Source organism: Eretmochelys imbricata, chromosome 3 (genome assembly GCF_965152235.1).
Source record: "Eretmochelys imbricata isolate rEreImb1 chromosome 3, rEreImb1.hap1, whole genome shotgun sequence".
Taxonomy (NCBI): domain Eukaryota; kingdom Metazoa; phylum Chordata; order Testudines; family Cheloniidae; genus Eretmochelys; species Eretmochelys imbricata.
This window is the reverse complement of record NC_135574.1, coordinates 102,075,477-102,095,649: the sequence shown is the minus strand read 5'-3', so window position 1 is coordinate 102,095,649 and position 20,173 is coordinate 102,075,477. Positions and strand designations below refer to the sequence as shown.

Genomic DNA, 20,173 nt, shown 5'->3' with positions numbered 1-20,173 from the left:
AGTTAAGTCATACCGGGGAGAGAAATATTTTCTCAGTGGTAACGTCATAAAGCATTGTGGAATCCTCTGAGAGATTACTCGGTATGTATTGTAATACCAAAGGCTGAATTAAGGGGTCTGTGAGAGTTTAACTCTAAATTTAGTAGAACCGAGCAGCTTTTCTTTCACCATTAACATTAGTTTATTGAGTCTGAGATGTGACATTTCCTATTTATTTTAATATGTGGCATTTATGCTATTTAACCTTTACTTGGCTCTAAGTTTGCAATTATATTATGAGATCAAAAAGTTAATGACTGAAGTCAAGTTCACAGGTACTTTTGACTGTAAAATAGTTATGAAAAGTAACTAGTATGCATGCTTGTCAGCAAGTTTCATCCCAGTGTTATTTCAAAGAGTCAAAATGTTAACCTTTGAAAATGAGGATTTATTATAGAATCATCTATGCAGTCTCAACTCTCAATACACTATAAACCCAATCCTGCCCTGGTATATACCACGGAACCATCTATCTGTTCATCACTTCTAGTGTTCAATAAGGTCACCAAGCAGCAGTGGATACACTACATTGTGCAGGGCTTGTTCAGCCTCCTTCTCAGCTCCAAAGCCCTGCTTATTGTCTACTGTCTGTAAGTCAGGAAAATAGGGTGTAACACAGTTGAATACCTGAAGCAAAGAGAGTGCACAATGGTGGACTCTCAGACTGGTCCAGCACTGGGAGTTCATCAGTCACACCACTCTGGCCTCAGTTCAGGAAAGCTTTTAAGCACATGCTTAAGTCCAACCTTACTCAACAAAGCATTTAAGCACACATAACTTTAAGCATTGATTAAGTCCCCTTAATGGTGCTTAAGCATGTGTTTAAGTGTTGAATCAGGGTTCCTGAGAGTAGGAAATACTCCCGACTGTGGTCCAATGTCACATAGTTATATCTATTCATATTAATTTAACAGATTAGATGATTTCAGCTCACAGACCTGGGCATTTTATCAATCCACAGAATTTTTTCCCCTCCCTCTTCACCCTCCCACACAAATCCCCTCCCTGGAGCTGGCTATCTCTGGCTGCCAAGTCTGCATCCAAAGGGAAACTTTGCTCCAGAAGAGGGGATGCCTCATGATGGATTTCATTGTTTTAAAAACGATAGGGCAACACTGACATCATGACTTTCTCAGGTGGTAGGGTGTTCCGAATGGCTGATACTTGTCATAGGAACACCTTGCTGCTTTAACAACAATTAGATCCACTGTATTCACCTTCCCTTTAAGCCAGGATCCCCTGTGACTGCAAATTTGGCAGCCTGGTTTGACCAGCTTTGTGGCATAGATGCTAAACAACAACAAAAAAACATATGGAAAAAAATATTTCTCTGATTGTTTCAGCTGGTATATTTGGAAAGTTACCGGTAGTTGCTATTAAAAAAACCCCACATGCACACATCCTTAAATAGTGGCAAGGTAACACCTCAGATAAAATAGCTAAAATTCAAACTAAAACATAACAAAAACAACACATTGAAAGCTCTGCACTTCCCCCCTGCCTGCCCCCCCCCCCGCGATAAGCAGCTATGTGCACATGCTACTCCCTCATTATTGGCCCCACAATAGCTGGTGACTGAAGAAGTCAGTACCCAGTTCTGAGGGGCTGCCTGTCTTCCCTCCCGATAGTGCTTTCCCCTCAATCATTTTGTATCCGACTCTGTGGCCCAAGATAGGGAGTAGACTCACGTTTTACTTTAATACATAGGCATTAAGATTTTAAAAAATGAGTGCCTACATGTAGATTCCCAGGTTCATTGCAACCACCATATAAGTGGTCTGATTTTCAAAAACACAGAACACCCTTCACCCTCTTGAAGTTCATGGTAGCTGCTGGGTGCTCAACACTGGAAAATCAGGCCCTTATTTAGGTGCCTAAATATGGATTTAGGAATATAACTCTAAGCATCCCTTCTGGAAATTCTTGCCCTAGACTTTGCAATACACGGAGTAAAGCCCAGATTTCTTAAATATACAGTATGGGTCAACAAATGTACACTATCAATACAAAAATCACAATTCTTTCTGCTGGTTGTAAATTTTTCAACTAATTGCTTTTTTTGTCTAAAAAATTCTGATTTGTCAAAACCAAAACTGTTCATGAAACAGAGTCCATTTTGACAAATCTCCCAACTTAATGGTTTTTAAGTTGTCTAAATGATTTGTTTTGACCTCTTTTAGACAAAAAATTTCAGTTTTCCTGCATGAAATGACTTTTTGTTTCAAAATTTAAGCTTATTAGAGAAAGAAAAGGTTAAACAAAGAAAAAAGATTAAAATCAAAACTAAAGATTTTGAAATTATTTCACAAAAAGTTTCATCTGACCTGAACCTTTATATTGTATACACCATATCTTCTGGAAACAGCCCTGGGGATATATTGCATTCAGTAACAAAATTAAATTATTCTCAGCCTGCTGGTAAGAGCCATGATAACTCAGGCATAATGGGCCGGATCCATTATTATTCTCTTCTCTGCATTAATATTAATATGACCAAGATCCAATTTTGTGTTATAATGCAAGCAATATGTACTTTCTTGTACTTCAGTAATCTTTAATACATTTCAGGAAGCTACTTACAAATAATGTGGTTTTTTTTTTTCAAAACCCAACTGGGAAGATAAGCTTATTTATATTGAATCAAACAGATACTTTATATTTAGACCATATATAAGATAGTTTAGGGCAGCCTCATCAGCTAATAAGCACTATTGGAGTGAAGTTTAGGATTACTAAAGCAATATAGCCTTCAGATTTACATTTTATAAATTATAATTGCTAATACTAATACAATCTAATTTTATCTCACTCCTGCTGATATTATATGGGCCTACAAACTATAAATAATGCTACAGTACGTGACCATTGTTACTTAAATATTCTTGCACACAAGAATGGTTGTAGTAAATACATTTCTTAAGAACACAGCTGATGAGAATTGCAAGTTAAGGTGTTTTCAAAAATGGTATTACTCCTCTTTGGTATTAAAACCTACTTTATAACTTTCACAAAGTTTAAGAGGTGTCCTCCATGCACTGACATGTTCATTAGTGAAAGTTACCAATGCTACATTAGTGTGTATCTCATAACATGTGATCTTATTATGGCTTTACCTGACCCAGTAAAAGTGTCAAGCGATCCATCTCCAGTTGTGGTGGTGGTGGTTGTTTCACTGCTGTTCATGGGCTCTGTTTTGACTGCAAGAAGAGACACTACACATAGAAGAATAAGTAGACATGAGATTTTACTTCTAAATTTACATCGGAGACCTCATGCCAGTGTCACGAGTGGCAGTCCAGCTAGAACAGACATGCGATTGAAAAGTTTAGAACTTTATGAGAACAGTCTGCTACTGCACTTTCTGAAATGGCCACACATGCATCTATTTATGTATCTATTTGAAAGTCTGCTATAATTATCTGGATTAATTTCAATCTAAATCTAATTGATTCTAGCAATTCCCAAAAACTAGTGGACAGGAAGGAGAGGAGAGCACATAAAAAAATAGTTATGCTTGAGAGCCAGTACAGTATGTTTTTGTTCTCTTCCAGCAGCATATTGCTTTCACAGTGCAAGCTTTCTGCCACCCCAGTGTTTTTTTTCTTACCTCAAAGCTAACCCATACTAAAATTGGTGACTTATTCTCCCCAGAGGGGAAAAGAAAAGAAAAGAAAAGAAAACTATAGACAGTGCACAAATGATAGCCATGAAAAGCCAGCTTCTAATTAATTTGCTAAGAAATAATTGTACAACATAGACTTCCGCTTTTATTAGAGGCTAAGCTGCCCTAGGACAATAAAAAATTATAGCTGCACCACAATACATTCAGAACACTCATACAGTTAGGTAGATGTGCATATTTACATTATATATTAGTTGCCAGTTGATAAATACTGGGGGCCTGATTTTCATTTATGAGAAGGCTCTTTTACACAGCGAGACTGGTATTGAGGGCTAAGTGCATATGAAAATCACACCTTGTATGTTTTACTAGACATGTGGTATACCGTCCATTTTAATTCTAAGAACAGAAAAGTCTGGAATTTTCAAAGACACTTAAGAGCTTACACTGAGAAATTTACCAGCAGAACAATAGCGGAATTATATCAGTATTATTCAGCTGATCAATTTCACCATGTTGGCAAGTCATAAGTGAACTGGGGAATTAACTCCCTTAGGCCCTTTTCAAAATCTCAGCCAAATTCTTTGGTGGCTTTTATCTGAACAAGCTATGAGATCTATAATAGCTATTTGAAATGACACACATCTGCCTTTGTCCCCCATCCATAATGGATCTTTCATAGGCACATGGGTGATGAGTTGGGTGATTGATACTTAACAGCAACACTACAGGAAATATGGATGGAATTTGGGACATTGTGTACACATGCAAATTTCAAACAAGGACAGTGGAAATTTACTTTTTGATTATTTATGGGAATTATGTAAAACTTAATATGTAAAATGTGCACTTTAAAGGGTGCCAACAAATGGACAGCCTGAACAAATGCAGTGTGATTGGTTGGCTATACAGTGTAGGATGGGAGAGAGAGGTCAAAACAGTTTACTCCTACCAATGGTCCTCCTATTCTCCACTGCACCATCCTGGAAAACAGGGTCATGGAGATTGCTCTGCACATGTCAATGTTAGGGATATCAATTTAAGTGCCCAACAGAAAGAATTACTTCTTCAGAAGGCCACTGAAATTGTTCCACAGCACCAGAATTTCGAAGAGGAATAAAAAAAAAAAAAAGAAAAAGAAAAAGAAAAAAAAATTAACAGTAAATTAAATTGTAAATGTAAATTGATTTTTAAATCAAATCCTATGTTTCACCACATCTCTGTCCTGAGATAATTTCCAAGAGATGGAGGGTTCAAATATAAATGTGGAAATGGACTGACTTTTCCCTGCACTGATAAGAAATAGTTTTTGCAATGAGAAAGCAGCTGGAACAAAAAGAAAATGTACACCAAAATTTGGGTAATGTGTTTTTATACTAAATACAATACATATGAGAAATTAAGAAAAGCTTTTCTCCATAAAACAAAGATTGTCCTGCATTGCTGCTAATGCTAATGAAACCTAGGGCTATCTGCTGCATAAATGACAGTTGTGCTGTCAAGGGGAACACCTTTTACTGACTTCATTGCGAAGAGGCTCAGGGCTTGCACCTCTGTCTCTACATATATCAGAAAGTATGCAGCTTGCAAATTTGGTCTCCTTTGCAGTCTCTGTTCCCTTTACGACTGCCACAATCTCCTCTTCTCTCTCTATATGGCCCCCATCACAGTAGTCTATGACTACCTCAAAATCTTTAATGTATTTATTCTCACAACACCCCTGCAAAGTAAGGAAGTGCTATTAACCCAGCTTTACAGATGGAAAACTGAGACACAGAGATGCTAAATTCTTTGCCCAAGGTCATACACAGACTCTAGTGAAGCAGGAAATTCAACCCACGTCTCCCAAGTCCTAGGTTAATGCCCTAGCCAATGGACCATCATTCTTCTCTTGTAGCTAGACTGATAGATATTCAGGAAAGCACTTAGTATGTGCTTAACTGCTTTCCTGAATTGGGGCCTAAATACTGAGTGGAAAAGTATTGTACTGAACTACCCCTAGCTCCAGCCATTGTGACGTGCAGCGCACTTTCCTGGGCACAAATATTCACCAAGTTTTCCTCTCCCTGTCAAACAATCACTCTCCCCCATTCCCTTAACTCTCAGATTAATTTAATTTGATAGAAAATACCAAGTTAGAATTACATTTTGTCAACAATACATATGGAAAATATCTTTCGAGATATCCTTGATTTTAAACAGCTCTAGTCTATTACATTCAGATTTTATCAGAGTAAGGAAGTCATCAAGACCTTTTCTCTGCATGGCTAGACTTTTGGAATACTGCCCTTATTTTTCATGTTGCACATAATTAAACCATGAAAAAACAGCATTAAACTAACCAAAAACCAGTTTAACTTTAAAAGAAAAAAAAGCAATCAAATTTAAAGTTGAGATCAAAATAGAAGATCACACCATTTAAACATACACTGTTTTTCCTAGGTTTTGTAGCACATATAACACAGTGTGTGGCATCACATAATGTTCTGACACTGCTACAATATATATCCCAGTAAGGGGAGCAGGGTGACTTAAAAATTTGAATTACAAACCATAATTCTGAATTACTGCTTTACAGAGTATAAATCAGATGCCCTATTTTTTAAAACCATGAATTAAAAAATCAAAACAGTAGTAAAAAAATAAAAAATATCTCAGATGGAAGTATATTGGAGTGCTGCTAACAGTGACAGCTAGTCTAGAATGTGGCTCCCAAAAGTAACATCTTTTACAACATAAATTATTTACTTGATTTAATGGCTTAAGATGGCCAAAATGTCTGACACACATTCTGGAGAAAATGGTTACCTACCTTTCATAACTGTTGCTCTTTGAGATGTGTTGCTCATGTCCATTCCATTCTAGGTGTGTGCGTACCCATGTGCACAGTCATCAGAGACTTTTGCCTTAACGGTATTTGTAGAGTCAGCTGTGGCGCCCCCTTGAGTGCTGCATGCATGCGTCGGTACATCAGGCGCTGCTGGCCCTACACCCTCTCAGTTCCTTCTTGTTGGCAACTCTGACAGAGGGGCAGGAGGGCGGGTAATGGAATGGACATGAGCAACACATCTCGAAGAACAACCATTATGAAAGGTAGATAACTGTTTCTTCTTCGAGAGCTTGCTCAGCTCGATTCCATTCTAGGTGACTCATAAGTAGAATCTTAGGAGGTGGACTCGGAGTTCACAGCCTAGTGGCTTCTAGTACTGCTCTACCGAGCCCAGCATCGTCCTGGGCCTACTGGGTAAGCGTAATGGGATGTGAACGTGTGGACAGATGACTAGGTGGCTGCCCGAGAGATGTCCTGGATAGGCACTTGGGCTAGGAAAGCTGCCGTAGAGGCTTGCACCCTGGTTGAGTGGGTGGTGACAGTTGCTGGAGGTGGCACCTTCACCTGGTCGTAGCAGTAGCGAATGCAAACAGTGATCCAAGAAGAAATTCTTTGAGCAGACACTGGACGACCTTTCATTCTGTTGGTCACTGTGACGAACAGCTGTGTAAACTTGTGGAATGCCTTGGTCCATTCAATGTAGAAGGCTAGCGCACTTCTAATATCTAGGGAATGCAGCCGACGCTCCTCCTCCCACGTATGTGGCTTTGGAAAAAAGACGGGCAGATAAATGTCCTGGCCTTTATGAAACGGGGAGACCACTTTGCGCAGGAAGGCCAGGTGTGAATGCAGTTGGACCTTGTCCTTGTAAAAGACTGTATAGGTAAGTGCCCTAATCTCAGAGACCCTGCGGGCCAAAGTTATTGCAACCAAGAACACAAATCTTCCAAGAAAGGAGTAGAAGAGAACAGGAAGCCAGAGGCTTGCAGGGGGGTGCCATGAGTCTGGATAACATGAGATTTAGGAGGGACTGGGTCCCTGATGTGCGGGTAGAGGAGCTCGAGGCCCTTGAGGAACCTGGAAGTCATGTCATGGGCAAAAACTGACCTGCCCTCTAGCAGCAGATAGAAAGCCGAACTAGCAACTAGATGGACCTTAAGACAGGGACAGGCTTTGGAGCTTGAGGTGCAGAAGGTAGTCCAGAATTAACCGCAGAAAAGCCTGCTTGGGCCAAATGCCTTTATCTGAGGGCCAGTATTTAAACCACCTCTGTGGATCAACGGAACTGCGGGAAAGGCGTACATCAGAGTCCCTGACCATGGGAACAGAAAAGCGTCCAATAGAGAGCCTCCGTCAGACCTCCAAAAGATGCAGAAAACGGGACATTCCCTGTTGTGCCTGAATGCAAACAGGTGCACCCGGGGAGTACCCCACCTGTGGAAGATGATGCTGATCACCTCCAGGTTGGAGAGACAACTCATGGCGAGGTCTGAAGGTCCGGATGATGCATTCCTAGTCCCAGGCAGGTGCGCAGCTACGAGATGGATGTCGTGTTGCACACAGAAGTCCCAAAGCCTGAAGGCTTCCTGGCGAAGGGCACATGACCTGGCTCCACCTTGCCTGTTGATATAGAATATAGCCTCTGTATTGTCTGTCAGGACTTGGACCACCCTGCTCTTCTGGTGAGGTAGGAAGGCGTGGCAGGCCAAGCAGACCGCTCTGAGCTCCCTGACATTGATGTGTAGTGAACAATCAAGGTGGGAGCAAAGACCTTGCATGCTGAGATCACCTAGGTGGGCTCCCCACCCCAGGTCCAAAGCACTGGAGACAAGCGTAACCAATGGCGGGTGGGGGCCCTCGATGCAGGTTTTTGCCACCATGCAAGTGACGAATGAACACGGTACATGCTGTGTCTGTTGGGGATACAGACAGATGCCAGCCACAGGTGGAGCAAACCTGGTCAAGATGATGCTGTAACTGATCCTGAGATGGACCTTTTATTAACCAGTCATCAAGGTACAGGTAAATCTGCATGCCGTTGTGCCTCAGGTAAGCGTCCACTGGCTCTATACACTTTATAAACACACTTGGTGCCAACGAGAGGCCGAAGGGCAGTGTCGTCAATTGAAAATGGCGGTGGCCCAACAAAAAATGGAGGAAACCCCTGTGCCCTGGGAAAATGGAAATATGCATCCTTGAAGTCGAGGGTGACGTACCAGTCTCCCAGATCCAGGGAGGGGATAATGGAGGCTAGGGAGACCATATGGAACTTTAGCTTCTTCTTGAGGAATTTGTTGAGGTGTCACAGGTCTAGAATGGGTCTGAGGCCTCCTTTTGCTTTCAGGATTAGGAAATAACAGGAGTAGAGCCCTTTCCCTCTCATGTCTGGAGGGACCTCCTCCACTGCCCCCCGGTGCAGGAGGCTCTCGACCTCTTGCACTAGTAGATGCTCATACAAAGCGTCCCTGAAGAGAGACGGGGAAAGGGGGTGGGAGAGAGGGTGGTTATCAGCCATGAATTGCAGAGTGGAGCTGTAGTGGTGTGGTCAACCTGCTCTGGCCCTGAAGAGGTTAAAACAGCCCTGGGAGAGGGCTGCCTGGGGGATGCAATAGTAAAAACAGCCCTGGAGAGGGCTGTGGCTGGGAAAAGGGATTAAGAACAGCTGGGGGAAGCTGGCTATGTAGCTGACCACAGGTGTAGCTGGCTTAATCAGCACCCAGCTGACCCTTATAAGAGGACTGTGAGCCAGAAGCTGGAGGAGTCTCACTCTAGCCCTGGAGATGGAAGGGCTAGCTAGCTGAGAGGGAGGTACCTTAAGTGGAGCAATGCTGGGGAAAGGCAAAGGGAGCTGGTGAGCTCCAGCCTGGTAAACCCCCAGGCTGCAGGCCTTGATAAAGGCCCAGAAAGGTACTGGGCTGCAGAGGGGCAACCTGGAAATAGGCAGCGGCATCTGGTCCTAACCTCTTGCCAATGATGAGTGGCCATTACAGATTGCAGTCTGCCCCAGTGAGCAGGGGCTAGATGAGGACTGGCAGTAGCCACTGAGGCAAGGTGGGGATAGAGGGTTGGGGGTTCCCCTGGGAGGGGAGACCCACAGTGTGGGGGTACTGCTGGGGCAGAACCCCAGGGCAAAGGGCATCGGGATCCGGGAGGAACACGGGGCCAGCGGCGGGTGAGACACTGGCCTGCAGAGAGCACTCCGAAGGCTGGAAAGAGCTAATTCCCAGAAAACCAGCAGGAGGCACTGCGCTGATGAGTCTTTGCTTCGCTACAGTAGCCCAAAGAAATTGTGTCAAGCACCAAACAGTCCGAGGTCAACTGCGACCAGGCCAACCAGAGGGGGCGTAGATGATCGAGGAAAAAGTGGGGGGGGGGGGGAGAGAGGGGTGTCGATCCTGGGCAGTGGCTGGGGCACCATCCTTGGGCACAGCCTCAAAATACCCATTTCTGGCTGCCCTGGTCTCTGGAGGGGCCAGGTTGGGCAGAGGACCGGAAAGATGAAGGCTGGCGTCGCTTAAACCCCTTGTCTTTTTCCTTTTCTCTGTAGGAGGTGGACCGGGGGACACCCCACAACCTTGACAGAGGCAGAGGAGGCGGAGGCCGTAATGGCTTTCTAGCCTGTTGAGGGGTGTGCAGGCCCAAGGGCTGGAGGGTGGCACAGGAGTCGTTAAGACTGTGGAGCTGTGCATCAGTCAGCTCCAAGGAGAGCTCTGCTCCCTCAAATGGGAGATCCTGAAGGACAGTCTGCATCTCCTGGGACAGCCTGGAGGACTGTAACCAGGAGCTGCGCCTCGTGACCACCGCCGAGTCCATAGCATCCCAGGCCATCTGGAGGGCGCCTCTGGCCACTGCTTTGCCCTCGTCCACTAAGGTGACAAACTCCTGGGCTTGGTCCTGTGGAAGGCCCTCCTTGAACTTGCTGATGGAGTTGAAGTATAAGTTTTACCTGCCTAGCGGGGCCTGATGGTTAGACACCCAAAATTGCTGCTGGCTGTTGAATAAATTTTTCTGCCAATTAAGTCCAGTCTCTTGGTGTCTTTATTTTTGGGTTTGCCACTGGCCTGGCCTTGCCTGTCCCTTTTGTTGATGGCACTGTGCTCTGATGCTGGTGCTGGCTGGGCTGGAGGCAGTTTGTCCGATGCGGCCTGAGAGGAACAGTGGCATGATGGGTACACCCCCTGGGCTCCAGTACTGCCACTGGGTGGGCCACTGCCCCTGCTGCCAGGCTGGGAGGGCCATCTTGTAGGTCGTTGGAGATTCGGTTCTCGTAGGTGAGGGGCTGAGCTCTCCCTCCAGCTTGGACCACTGTAGATGCCCGAGTCTGTCAGCTGACCCTTGTCAGCAAACAGTAAGGAAAGGGCAAGGAATGGTGCCTGCCCAAAGAGCAGTACCAGGGAGTCAGAGACCAGTGCCATGACCAGGAACAATCCTGCACCGAGGGGGATCGATGCCATGTGGGGGGGGAGGGACGGAGTAGGGGGAGACTGCCTAGGTGATGGGGATATGTACTCTGGTGGGAGGCCTGGTGGTACTGCAGGTACGGGGATCGGCATCATGACTCGGGCATCCTGTGCCTCGTAGGGGCGACCTTGGTGTTAGAGACCGGAGTCTTCTACCCGGAGACTGAGGCTGCAATGCCAGGATCCTAGGCCGTGATTTAACACGGGTACTTTGCCTGACTCCCCCTTGTCCTGCAGTGCTGACGTGCCCTTGGGCTTCAGCCAGTTCTTAGGCACCGGCGAGGGGGAATGGTGCCGGGTGGGTTCTGATACCAGCAGTGTGCTGTGCACCAACGCCAAAGTGCTAGGCGTGGAGTCCGACCAGAAGGGCTCGGAGGCAGGAGGAAGTGCAGCCTCCATGAGGATGGCCCTCAAGTGGATATCCCGCTCCTTTTGAGTTCAAGGGCAAAAGTTTTTGCAGATCCTAACTTGTCTCTTCTGTGTGATTCCCCCAGACACTTCCAACAGCTATCATGGGGGTCAGTAATGGGCATTGGCCGGGTACATGATGAACATGGCTTGAAGCCTGGGGAACAGGGCATTCGTTCCGCGGCAAAGTCCTAGCTGGGACTCTAACTACTAAAACTATTATCTAATACTTGACTTAATCGTGAAACTAAATACCTAAGAGCTAACTATAAAGGAGACACGACAATGGGCTGAAAGACCCGCTAACACTCTTGCAATGCAAGACAACGTGCTCCGACCAAACGTCACGGGCGGTAAGAAGGAACTGAGAGGGTGTAGGGTTGGTGGCGCCTGATACACTGATGCATGAGTGTGACACTGAAGGGGGCGACACAGCCGACCCTACGGATACCACTAAGGCAAAAGTCTCCGACGACTGTGCATGTGGGTACATACACACCTAGAATGGAATCAACATGAGCAAGCACTCCAAGAAGAACTAATGACCTGCAAAGTTTCATTTTTTAACAACTAAGCTATATTTTAAGGACTGAGAATGCAAAATGGTATAATCAGATGGGCAGCAGATTCTACTACTGTTCTCCTCCCCTGTACAGTAGAACTTCAGAGTTACGAATTGACCGGTCAACCACATACCTCATCTGGAACTGGAAATACACAAGTAGGCAACAGAGAGGAAAAAAAGCAAATACTACACAGTACACTACTGTGTTGAACGTAAACTACTAAAAAAATAAAGGGAAAGTTTAAAAAAAGATGTCAAGGTAAGGAAATTGTTGCTGTGCTTGTTTCATTTAAATTAAGATGGTTAAAAGGCAGCATTTTTCTTCTGCATAGTAAAGCTGTATTATGTCAATGTTCAGTTGTAAACTTTTGAAAGAATAATCATACATTTTGTTCAGAGTTATGAACAACCTCCATTCCAGAGGTATTCGTAACTCTGAAGTTCTACTCTACTTGAAAGCGACCGTAGATCAGGGAGAGGAAGGGCCAATGAGAACAGGCGAGTATGGATCTTTTAAAGGGTCAGTTCAGAGAGGTGTACAAGACCGTTAACCAGATGTCTGATGCTCTCCTTTCACTTAACATCCAAGCCCGAGGACTTTCCTAGAAAACCTTAAATTGCTGTGGGAGATCCCAGTGATAATGGAGAGAAGTAGCTGACAGGCAGTGAGGATGTCGCTCAAAGACCAATGGAAGATGACAGGCTACACAAAGTATCTCCTGAAACCAGCAGTAGGGGGTTGGGAAAAAGTCAGGATGGCCAAGCAGCCTTTCCGGTTGTGGGAGTTAGGGTAGGATGCTATACTCTGACTGGAACAGGAGAAGCAGCCTGTGACTCCAGTGCAAGACATCTCACTACAGAGTCCAGGAGCAAACATGGAAGGGTACATGCTGGGATAGATTATCATTAGCTGGGACCTGATCGAGTATAACTGGGCTGGCAGAGAAAGATAGTTACAGAACATTTGAGATTGATGGGAGTGAGGAAAACACATGAAGGGAATAGACCAAGGGCAGCAATCCACATCCAATGTCATAACTCAATAGGTGTGGCATATACTCTATCACACAGTTTGCCAAGCAAATACTATGCAACCACAGATGCAGCTAGGCAGTGGGAACACTACATAGAGAGGCCCTACCAACAAGACACAGAGATCTAAAAGGCATTGGACTAGTGATCCAACTGCCCTCTGAGTGAGTGGGATTCAGAGGAGAACCTATGTACTAGACTGAGCACCTCCCAGGATAGCATGTATCTGCTCACTGGATTTCCCCCTTGCTGCTTAGTTAGGAATTAAGCTGTATGTGGCAATGTACTTTTTCCTTCACCTCTATCTACTAAAATAACAGATTAGAATAGATGAGATATTCCATAATCAGACTAATGTATTACTTTGCACATAGCTGTCGAGCCCCCACAGTAAGCCATTTATTCTGGCACAGCACTTCCTCCATGGAACACATATAAGATATTTTTGTAATACCTTAAAGTGGCTGACTTGCATATACAGAGTCATTTCAAACTTCTTTTTTTAAAAGTCAGCTTTCTGAAACCTTATTAACTTTGGTCCCAAACTTGCAAAGTTAAGCATGTGTGTCATATTCTGCAGGATGGGGCCTTTCAGAATAACAGATTATGGTTGGAATTTGTGTGCGTACTACGAACAATTTACACATTATGTTGAGATATTTAAATTATACAATATACAATAAAAATGGGTTTCATTACTTAAAATGGATACCATATGGGACTGTATTTTCAGTGGGTCTCAACACTGACCTATATCTGTAAATGCAAAGAACTCGAGTGACCAAAGCATGAAAATCCAACTTCATAGAAAGGGTTTGAAAATTTGGCTCAAACTTTCAAAATCAGCCTCTAAGGGTATGTCTTCATTACAGAGTTAAATCAGGTGGTCACAGGAAGGCCATGTGTCCAGTTTTATACAGGACGGTTCTCTTTTTGAGAGATTTGCCCCCTGTCTGGTAGTGGGACAAAACCAGAAGTGGTTTTATGCAGTATTGGATAGGAGTTACCATTTTGAACAGCATGTTGCTCCACCCCTGCTGGCATTGCCACATGTGCAGCTGGTAGGGGGTGGGTGCTCTTGAAAACAGAGTGCACCATGCATACAAGATCACCCTGGTTGGGGCATCTGATCCCACTGAGGGGTACCAAAAGAAACTGCACCATCTGCTCAAGAAACTCCCTGAAGAAGCACAAGAACAAATCTACACTGACACACCCCTAGAGCCCCAACTGGGGGTATTCTATCTGCTACCCAAAATCCATAAACCTGGGAATCCTGGACGCCCCATCATCTCAGGAATTGGCACCCTGACAGCAGGATTGTCTGGCTATGTGGACTCTCTCCTCAGGCCCTACGCTACCAGTACTCCCAGCTATCTTCGAGACACCACTGACTTCCTCAGGAAACTACAATCCATTGGTGGTCTTCCAGAAAATACCATCCTGGCCACTATGGCTGTAGAAGCTCTCTACACCAACATTCCACACAAAGATGGACTACAAGTCGTCAGGAACAGTATCCCCGATAATGTCATGGCTAACCTGGTGGCTGAGCTTTGTGACTTTGTCCTCACCCACAACTATTTCACATTTGAGGACAATTTATACCTTCAAATCAGTGGCACTGCTATGGGTACCCGCATGGCCCCACAATATGCCAACATTTTTATGGCTGATTTAGAACAACGCTTCCTCAGCTCTCGTCCCCTAACACCCCTACTCTACTTGAGCTACACTGATGACATCTTCATCATCTGGACCCATGGGAAGGAGGCCCTTGAGGAATTCCACCAGGATTTCAACAATTTCCACTCCACCCCACCATCAACCTCAGTCTGGACCAGTCCACACAAGAGATCCACTTCCTGGACACTGCAGTGCAAATAAACGATGGTCACATAAACACCACCCTATACCAGAAACCTATTGACCGCTATACTTACCTACATGCCTCCAGCTTTCATCCAGACCACATCATACGATCCATTGTCTACAGCCATGCTCTAAGATACAACCACATTTGCTCCACTACCTCAGAAAGAGACAAACACCTACAGGATCTCTATCAAACGTTCTTAAAAGCTACAGTACCCACCTGGGGAAGTGAAGAAACAGACTGACAGAGCCAGAAGGGAACCCAGAAGACACCTACTACAGGACAGGCCCAACAAAGAAAGTAACAGAATGCCACTAGCCATCACCTACAGCCCCCAACTAAAACCTCTCCAGCGCATCATAAAGGATCTACAACCTATCCTGGAGGACGATCCCTCACTCTGACAGACCTTGGGAGACAGGCTAGTCCTCGCTTACAGACAGCCCCACAACCTGAAACAAATACTCACCAGCAACTACACACCACACAAAGAAACACTACCCCAGGAACCAATCCCTGCAACAAACTGTGTTGCCAACTCTGTCCGCATATCTATTCAAGGGACACCATCATAGGACCTAACCACATGAGCCACACCATCAGGGGCTCATTCACCTGCACATCTACTAATGTGATATATGCCATCATGTGCCAGCAATGCCCCTCTGCCATGTACATTGGTCAAACCAGATAGTTTCTACAGAAAAATGGACACAAATCAGACATCAAGAATTGTAACATTCAAAAACCAGTAGGAGAGCACTTCCATCTCCCTGGACACTCAATAACAGATTTAAAAGTCACCATTCTTCAACAAAATTTTTTTCAAAAACAGACTTCAACGAGAAACTGCAGAGCTGGAATTAATTTGCAAACTTGATACCATCAAATTAGGCCCGAATAAAGATTGGGAATGGCTGGGTCACGACAAAAAGTAATTCTCCCTCTGTTGATACTCACGCTTTCTTGTCAACTGTTGGGAATAGGCCACATCCACCGAGATTGAATTGGCCTCACTAGCACTGACCCCCAACTTCGTAAGGCAACTCCCATCTTTTCATGTGCTGTATATTTATACCTGCCTACTGTATTTTTCACTCCATGCATCTGATAGAGTGGATTTTAGCCCACGAAAGCTTATGCCCAAATACATGTGTTAGTTTCTAAGGTGCCACAAGGACACCTAGTTGTTTTTGCTGATATAGACTAACATGGCTACCCCTCTGAAACCCGGTTGGGGCAAGCAGGAATTGCCAGAATGTCCAGTATTCCGGGAATGTGAGAGTGGCCACCCTAGGTGATCAGCACCTGGGTCTGAGCACCTGCGTTAGCCTCACTTGGGTGCGAGCAGCCACACTGCAAAGCCCAACCCATGTTCCTGTGTCCTCACTGGTGCTGCACTCACTCAGGTATGAGGCGGACTTCTGGGGGCATATCCCATGGTGATCTGTCCTGCTGTAAGATGAGCCACTCTATGATTCTTTCACAGTGAATTATGAGAGAACTCGTCTGTCCTTCTGTGCACATGGCAGGAAATGTAGGAAGGCACTGGAGAACTACCAGCACTTGAGTGATTTATACTTAGGGTGACCAGACAGCAAATGTGAAAAATCGGGACAGGGGGTGAGGGGTAACAGGAGCCTATATAAGAAAAAGACCCCAAAATCAGGACTTGTCCCTATAAAATCGGGACATCTGGTCACCCTATTTATATGGAGTCCTCACTGCAAAGTGGATAGATTACCAACCTGAGTGAAAGCAGCATCCATGATTTAGCCAATACTGCAGACAAGCCAGTTAGCTCGGGATGAAAGCACTGGGTTGAAAGACAGCTTTGTGGGTGTCGGGCGGAGGTGTTGGGGTAACAGACGTAAGTAAGAGCCTGAGTTAACTCTGCAATAATGACATACTTTGTAAGTGTAAAGGTCTGCATTTTTGTTTGAGCAGAAGTATGACTAATTTGTGTATAAATCTAGTTGCACAGTTTTGCGTGCACAAAATTGCAATTGCAAATTTAAAAGTCTAGGTTGATACCCCTTTGAACACATGTATGTGCCTCTCAACCCAATCCTGTAAACAGTTACTACCATGCATATCCGCATTTAAACTAAATTCAGATTGTAACCTCTTTGAGGCAGAGACCATCATTTCCTTATATGTTTTTATAGTACCATAGTACGACCATGATCTACAACTGGGCCCCTAGATTCTACTACAATGCAAAGTAAATCATAATAATACATATGGGAGGAAAGGAATAAGTGGTAGTAACTGGTTGTAGGATCATAAAAATTTTTGTAAACATATATATGTTTTAAATTATAATTATGCTACATTTTACAACCTTGATTTTTGCTCAGGTAAGCATGTAATATAGTACCTAAAAATAAAAAAAAGATAAATGGACATTCTGTGGAAAAAAACATTAATCTGGCTTCAAGGGAAGCTGAGCATCTGTAGCTCCCAATGATGTCAATCAGAGCTGTGGGTGCTCAGACTCTCTGAAAACGATGCCATCAGATTATGAGGATGTATACAGTTAACTTCATTCTAGGACAATTAAAATTCTTGTTACTAGTGAAATGGCTTAACAAGTATGGTAAAATAAATGTTTGTTACTGCTTCTTTCTGGTTTTCCAACTCTGCAAAAGGACTCTAAGAAGTAGGAAATCACATAAAAATGTTCTAAATGACAGAACAAAAGAATGAAACAAAACAAGAGAAATGTAACACAGCAGTCATGGAGCCACAAAGTCACACACATGCACTGTACCATGATCTCTCATACTTGTTGCAGAAGAGGGAGTGCTGCAACTCAGCAACCAGTCAGCAGTATTTAAAACAGTCATGTTGTCTCCTGAGAATGGGAATAGTATAATGGTTCATTGTCTGAATGTCTGCTCAATATACATGAATATTCTTCAATGCCAGTAGGTGTTTTTGTACTTTGAGCCTAGTCTTTAGCTGCATGGTATTGCTTTTGTGAGTACTATTCTAGCTGGTTTATTTAAATAAAATATACACATATAATTATTAGTGCTCTTAAGGGTCTAGTTTCAGCCCCTCCTTATTCTGGAATATTGCTATTTGGTTTTTAAATGTGAATATACTGAATCTTAAAGATATCACTAGAGGGGTCTATTCCCTCCATACTCACATGTAAATTTTCACAGACATTAATGGAATTTTTGCATACAGAGAAGTGAATAAAACTTTTTATATTGTGGGAAGAAAGAACTGGATGACCAATATTTTGGTATAAAATGCTAAAATACAAGTGTAGTGCACACTAATGTACAAAATCTAAGAACCATGGGTGAAATCCTGGCTTTGTTGAAATCAATGGCACAACACCCATTGACACAACAGGGGCCAGGATTTCACCTCATATTCTGACACCCTTGCTCACACTGTGAAGTGTCGCATTCAGACTATTCACCAGACCAAGGGCAGCAAAATCCATTATTAGCATTGAAACATAACTCTGATTGATCTAAACTTCAGCAATGTCTTTACAGAGGTACATGGAGCAGTAATTATTTAAGTAATAATTTAAGTAATGAGTAGTAGTCATTAAAAAACAGGTTAGACAAACACCTATCAGAGATGGTCTTCGTATACTTGGTATACAGTGCAGGGGGCTGAACTAGATGACCTGACAAGGTTTCTTTCTAGGACTTCTATGGTTTGAACAATATACAATGAAGATTTGAGAAAGACTGGTATGGTACAACCATTATTTATGGTATACTTTCAATACTTGCAGACAACTGGGTCTCCAGACCCAGTCTCTTTCCTCATTCAGTTTCAAGTTGTTGAACAGAATTAAATGGAAACAACTGTACAAATTCAAAATGTTCTATTGTTCATCTTTTTTGCTGAGGGCTGATATCTATCTGTCTATCTATCTGCCTTATGCTCATCACTAAATTGAAATACTAAACTTAAAAAAGTTTATTAAAAATAGAAAAAGGACATATAACAACTTTCTGTGCATTGATGATGTCTTACACTTACCTCCTGTTCCATTTGTTGTGATGGACGTGCTGCTGAGATTAGATTTATCCAGTTTGGAACTACTCGGATTATCACTGCTTCCAACAAGATTATGAGGACTGGTTAGATCCTGCATTTCCATAGACCTGTTAGAAAAGGAAGCAACACAGGGACATATTTTATTTTATTTTTTTATTTTATTAACATTTAAATATTTTTATTGCAACAATACCTAGAATCAAGGTTTGAGCTCTCGTTGTGTAAAGCACTGTACCCCCACACCGCACCCCAATATGATTCCTTTCCTAAAGAGTTTACAATCTAAATATCAGCATTTGCACCTTAAAAAAAGACAAAAATATTATTTTATGAGAAAACAAACCTGTAGCTATTCTTTATTAGCAAAAATACTGTTACCAAAGTTTGTAGTTTACATGATGATATCAGAAATGTTTAAATTTATTCATTTATTATTTCTGTGAGCCACAATTACTTATTCAATGTTAAATACCCATAGAAAACATATTTTTTACTTTTAAATTATTACTTTTATGAAACATCAGCCACTCTTACTTGAAAGCTATACTCAAAGAAATCTAACACATGTTGACAGCGAGCGGCAAATGTATTGCAGCACGCAAAGTTCAGGAATTTTTAAAAACAATTTGATAACATAACTATAACTCCATTTTAGAAGTCAATTAGATATACTTAGATTAATAAAATAGGTATGTTTCTTTGAAGTCTTTGGCATCATTTTTACACATTTAAAAATAAGCGGCAGAGAGTCCTGTGGCACCAGGACTCTTTGCCGCTTTTACAGATCCAGACTAAAATGGCTACCCCTCCTATACTTGATTTAAGAATAAGTTATTTATAATTAGATGTAGACCATAATATATTCTCTACTTTCAAACAAGTATCACAATATAATTAACACACACTTATTAAGACTCATAATACACCTATAAGTTAGGTAGATATATTGTCATCCTTCTTTTGAAAAGGGGGAAACCGAAACATGGAGAGGTTAAAGGAATAGGCCACAGTCACACAGCAAGTCATGGTAGAGCTAAGAAAATAATCTCCATAGCCCCCAACTCCTCATTCTGTATTCTAACCACTAGTCATAACTGTGTGCCTAATAAATGAGAACAGAATGACGACAGAAAGAATGAATTTGTAATATCCTATAGGAAGCTTATTTAATCCAATTATTTTATGCATTTTTGTTTGGTTAGATTTTATGTATTTTTTTCATTCCATGTTATTTCCATATAGCCTAGAAAGTCATGACTTCCAAAACATTGTATCTCTGATTTAGATATTTTAATCAAATTTAGAG

At 42.9% G+C, this 20,173-nt stretch overlaps 1 protein-coding gene across 3 annotated transcripts in view; it reads right to left on the bottom strand.

Moving 5' to 3' along the window:
- EYA4 (EYA transcriptional coactivator and phosphatase 4) overlaps positions 1 to 18,970 on the bottom strand; it is a 74,834-nt gene extending 55,864 nt beyond the window's left edge. For 2 of the 3 annotated variants that reach the window (XM_077811760.1, XM_077811761.1), the window contains exons 1-2: positions 18,850 to 18,970; positions 3,153 to 3,236 (exon numbers count right to left, since the gene is read on the bottom strand). In XM_077811760.1, coding sequence (XP_077667886.1) covers positions 3,153 to 3,236; positions 18,850 to 18,970 — 205 coding nt within the window. Of the gene's footprint in view, positions 1 to 3,152; positions 3,237 to 17,620; positions 17,690 to 18,849 lie in introns of all 3 variants that reach the window. The other variant, XM_077811759.1, reaches the window with a different exon arrangement.
- Between the last annotated feature and the right edge of the window lie 1,203 nt (positions 18,971 to 20,173).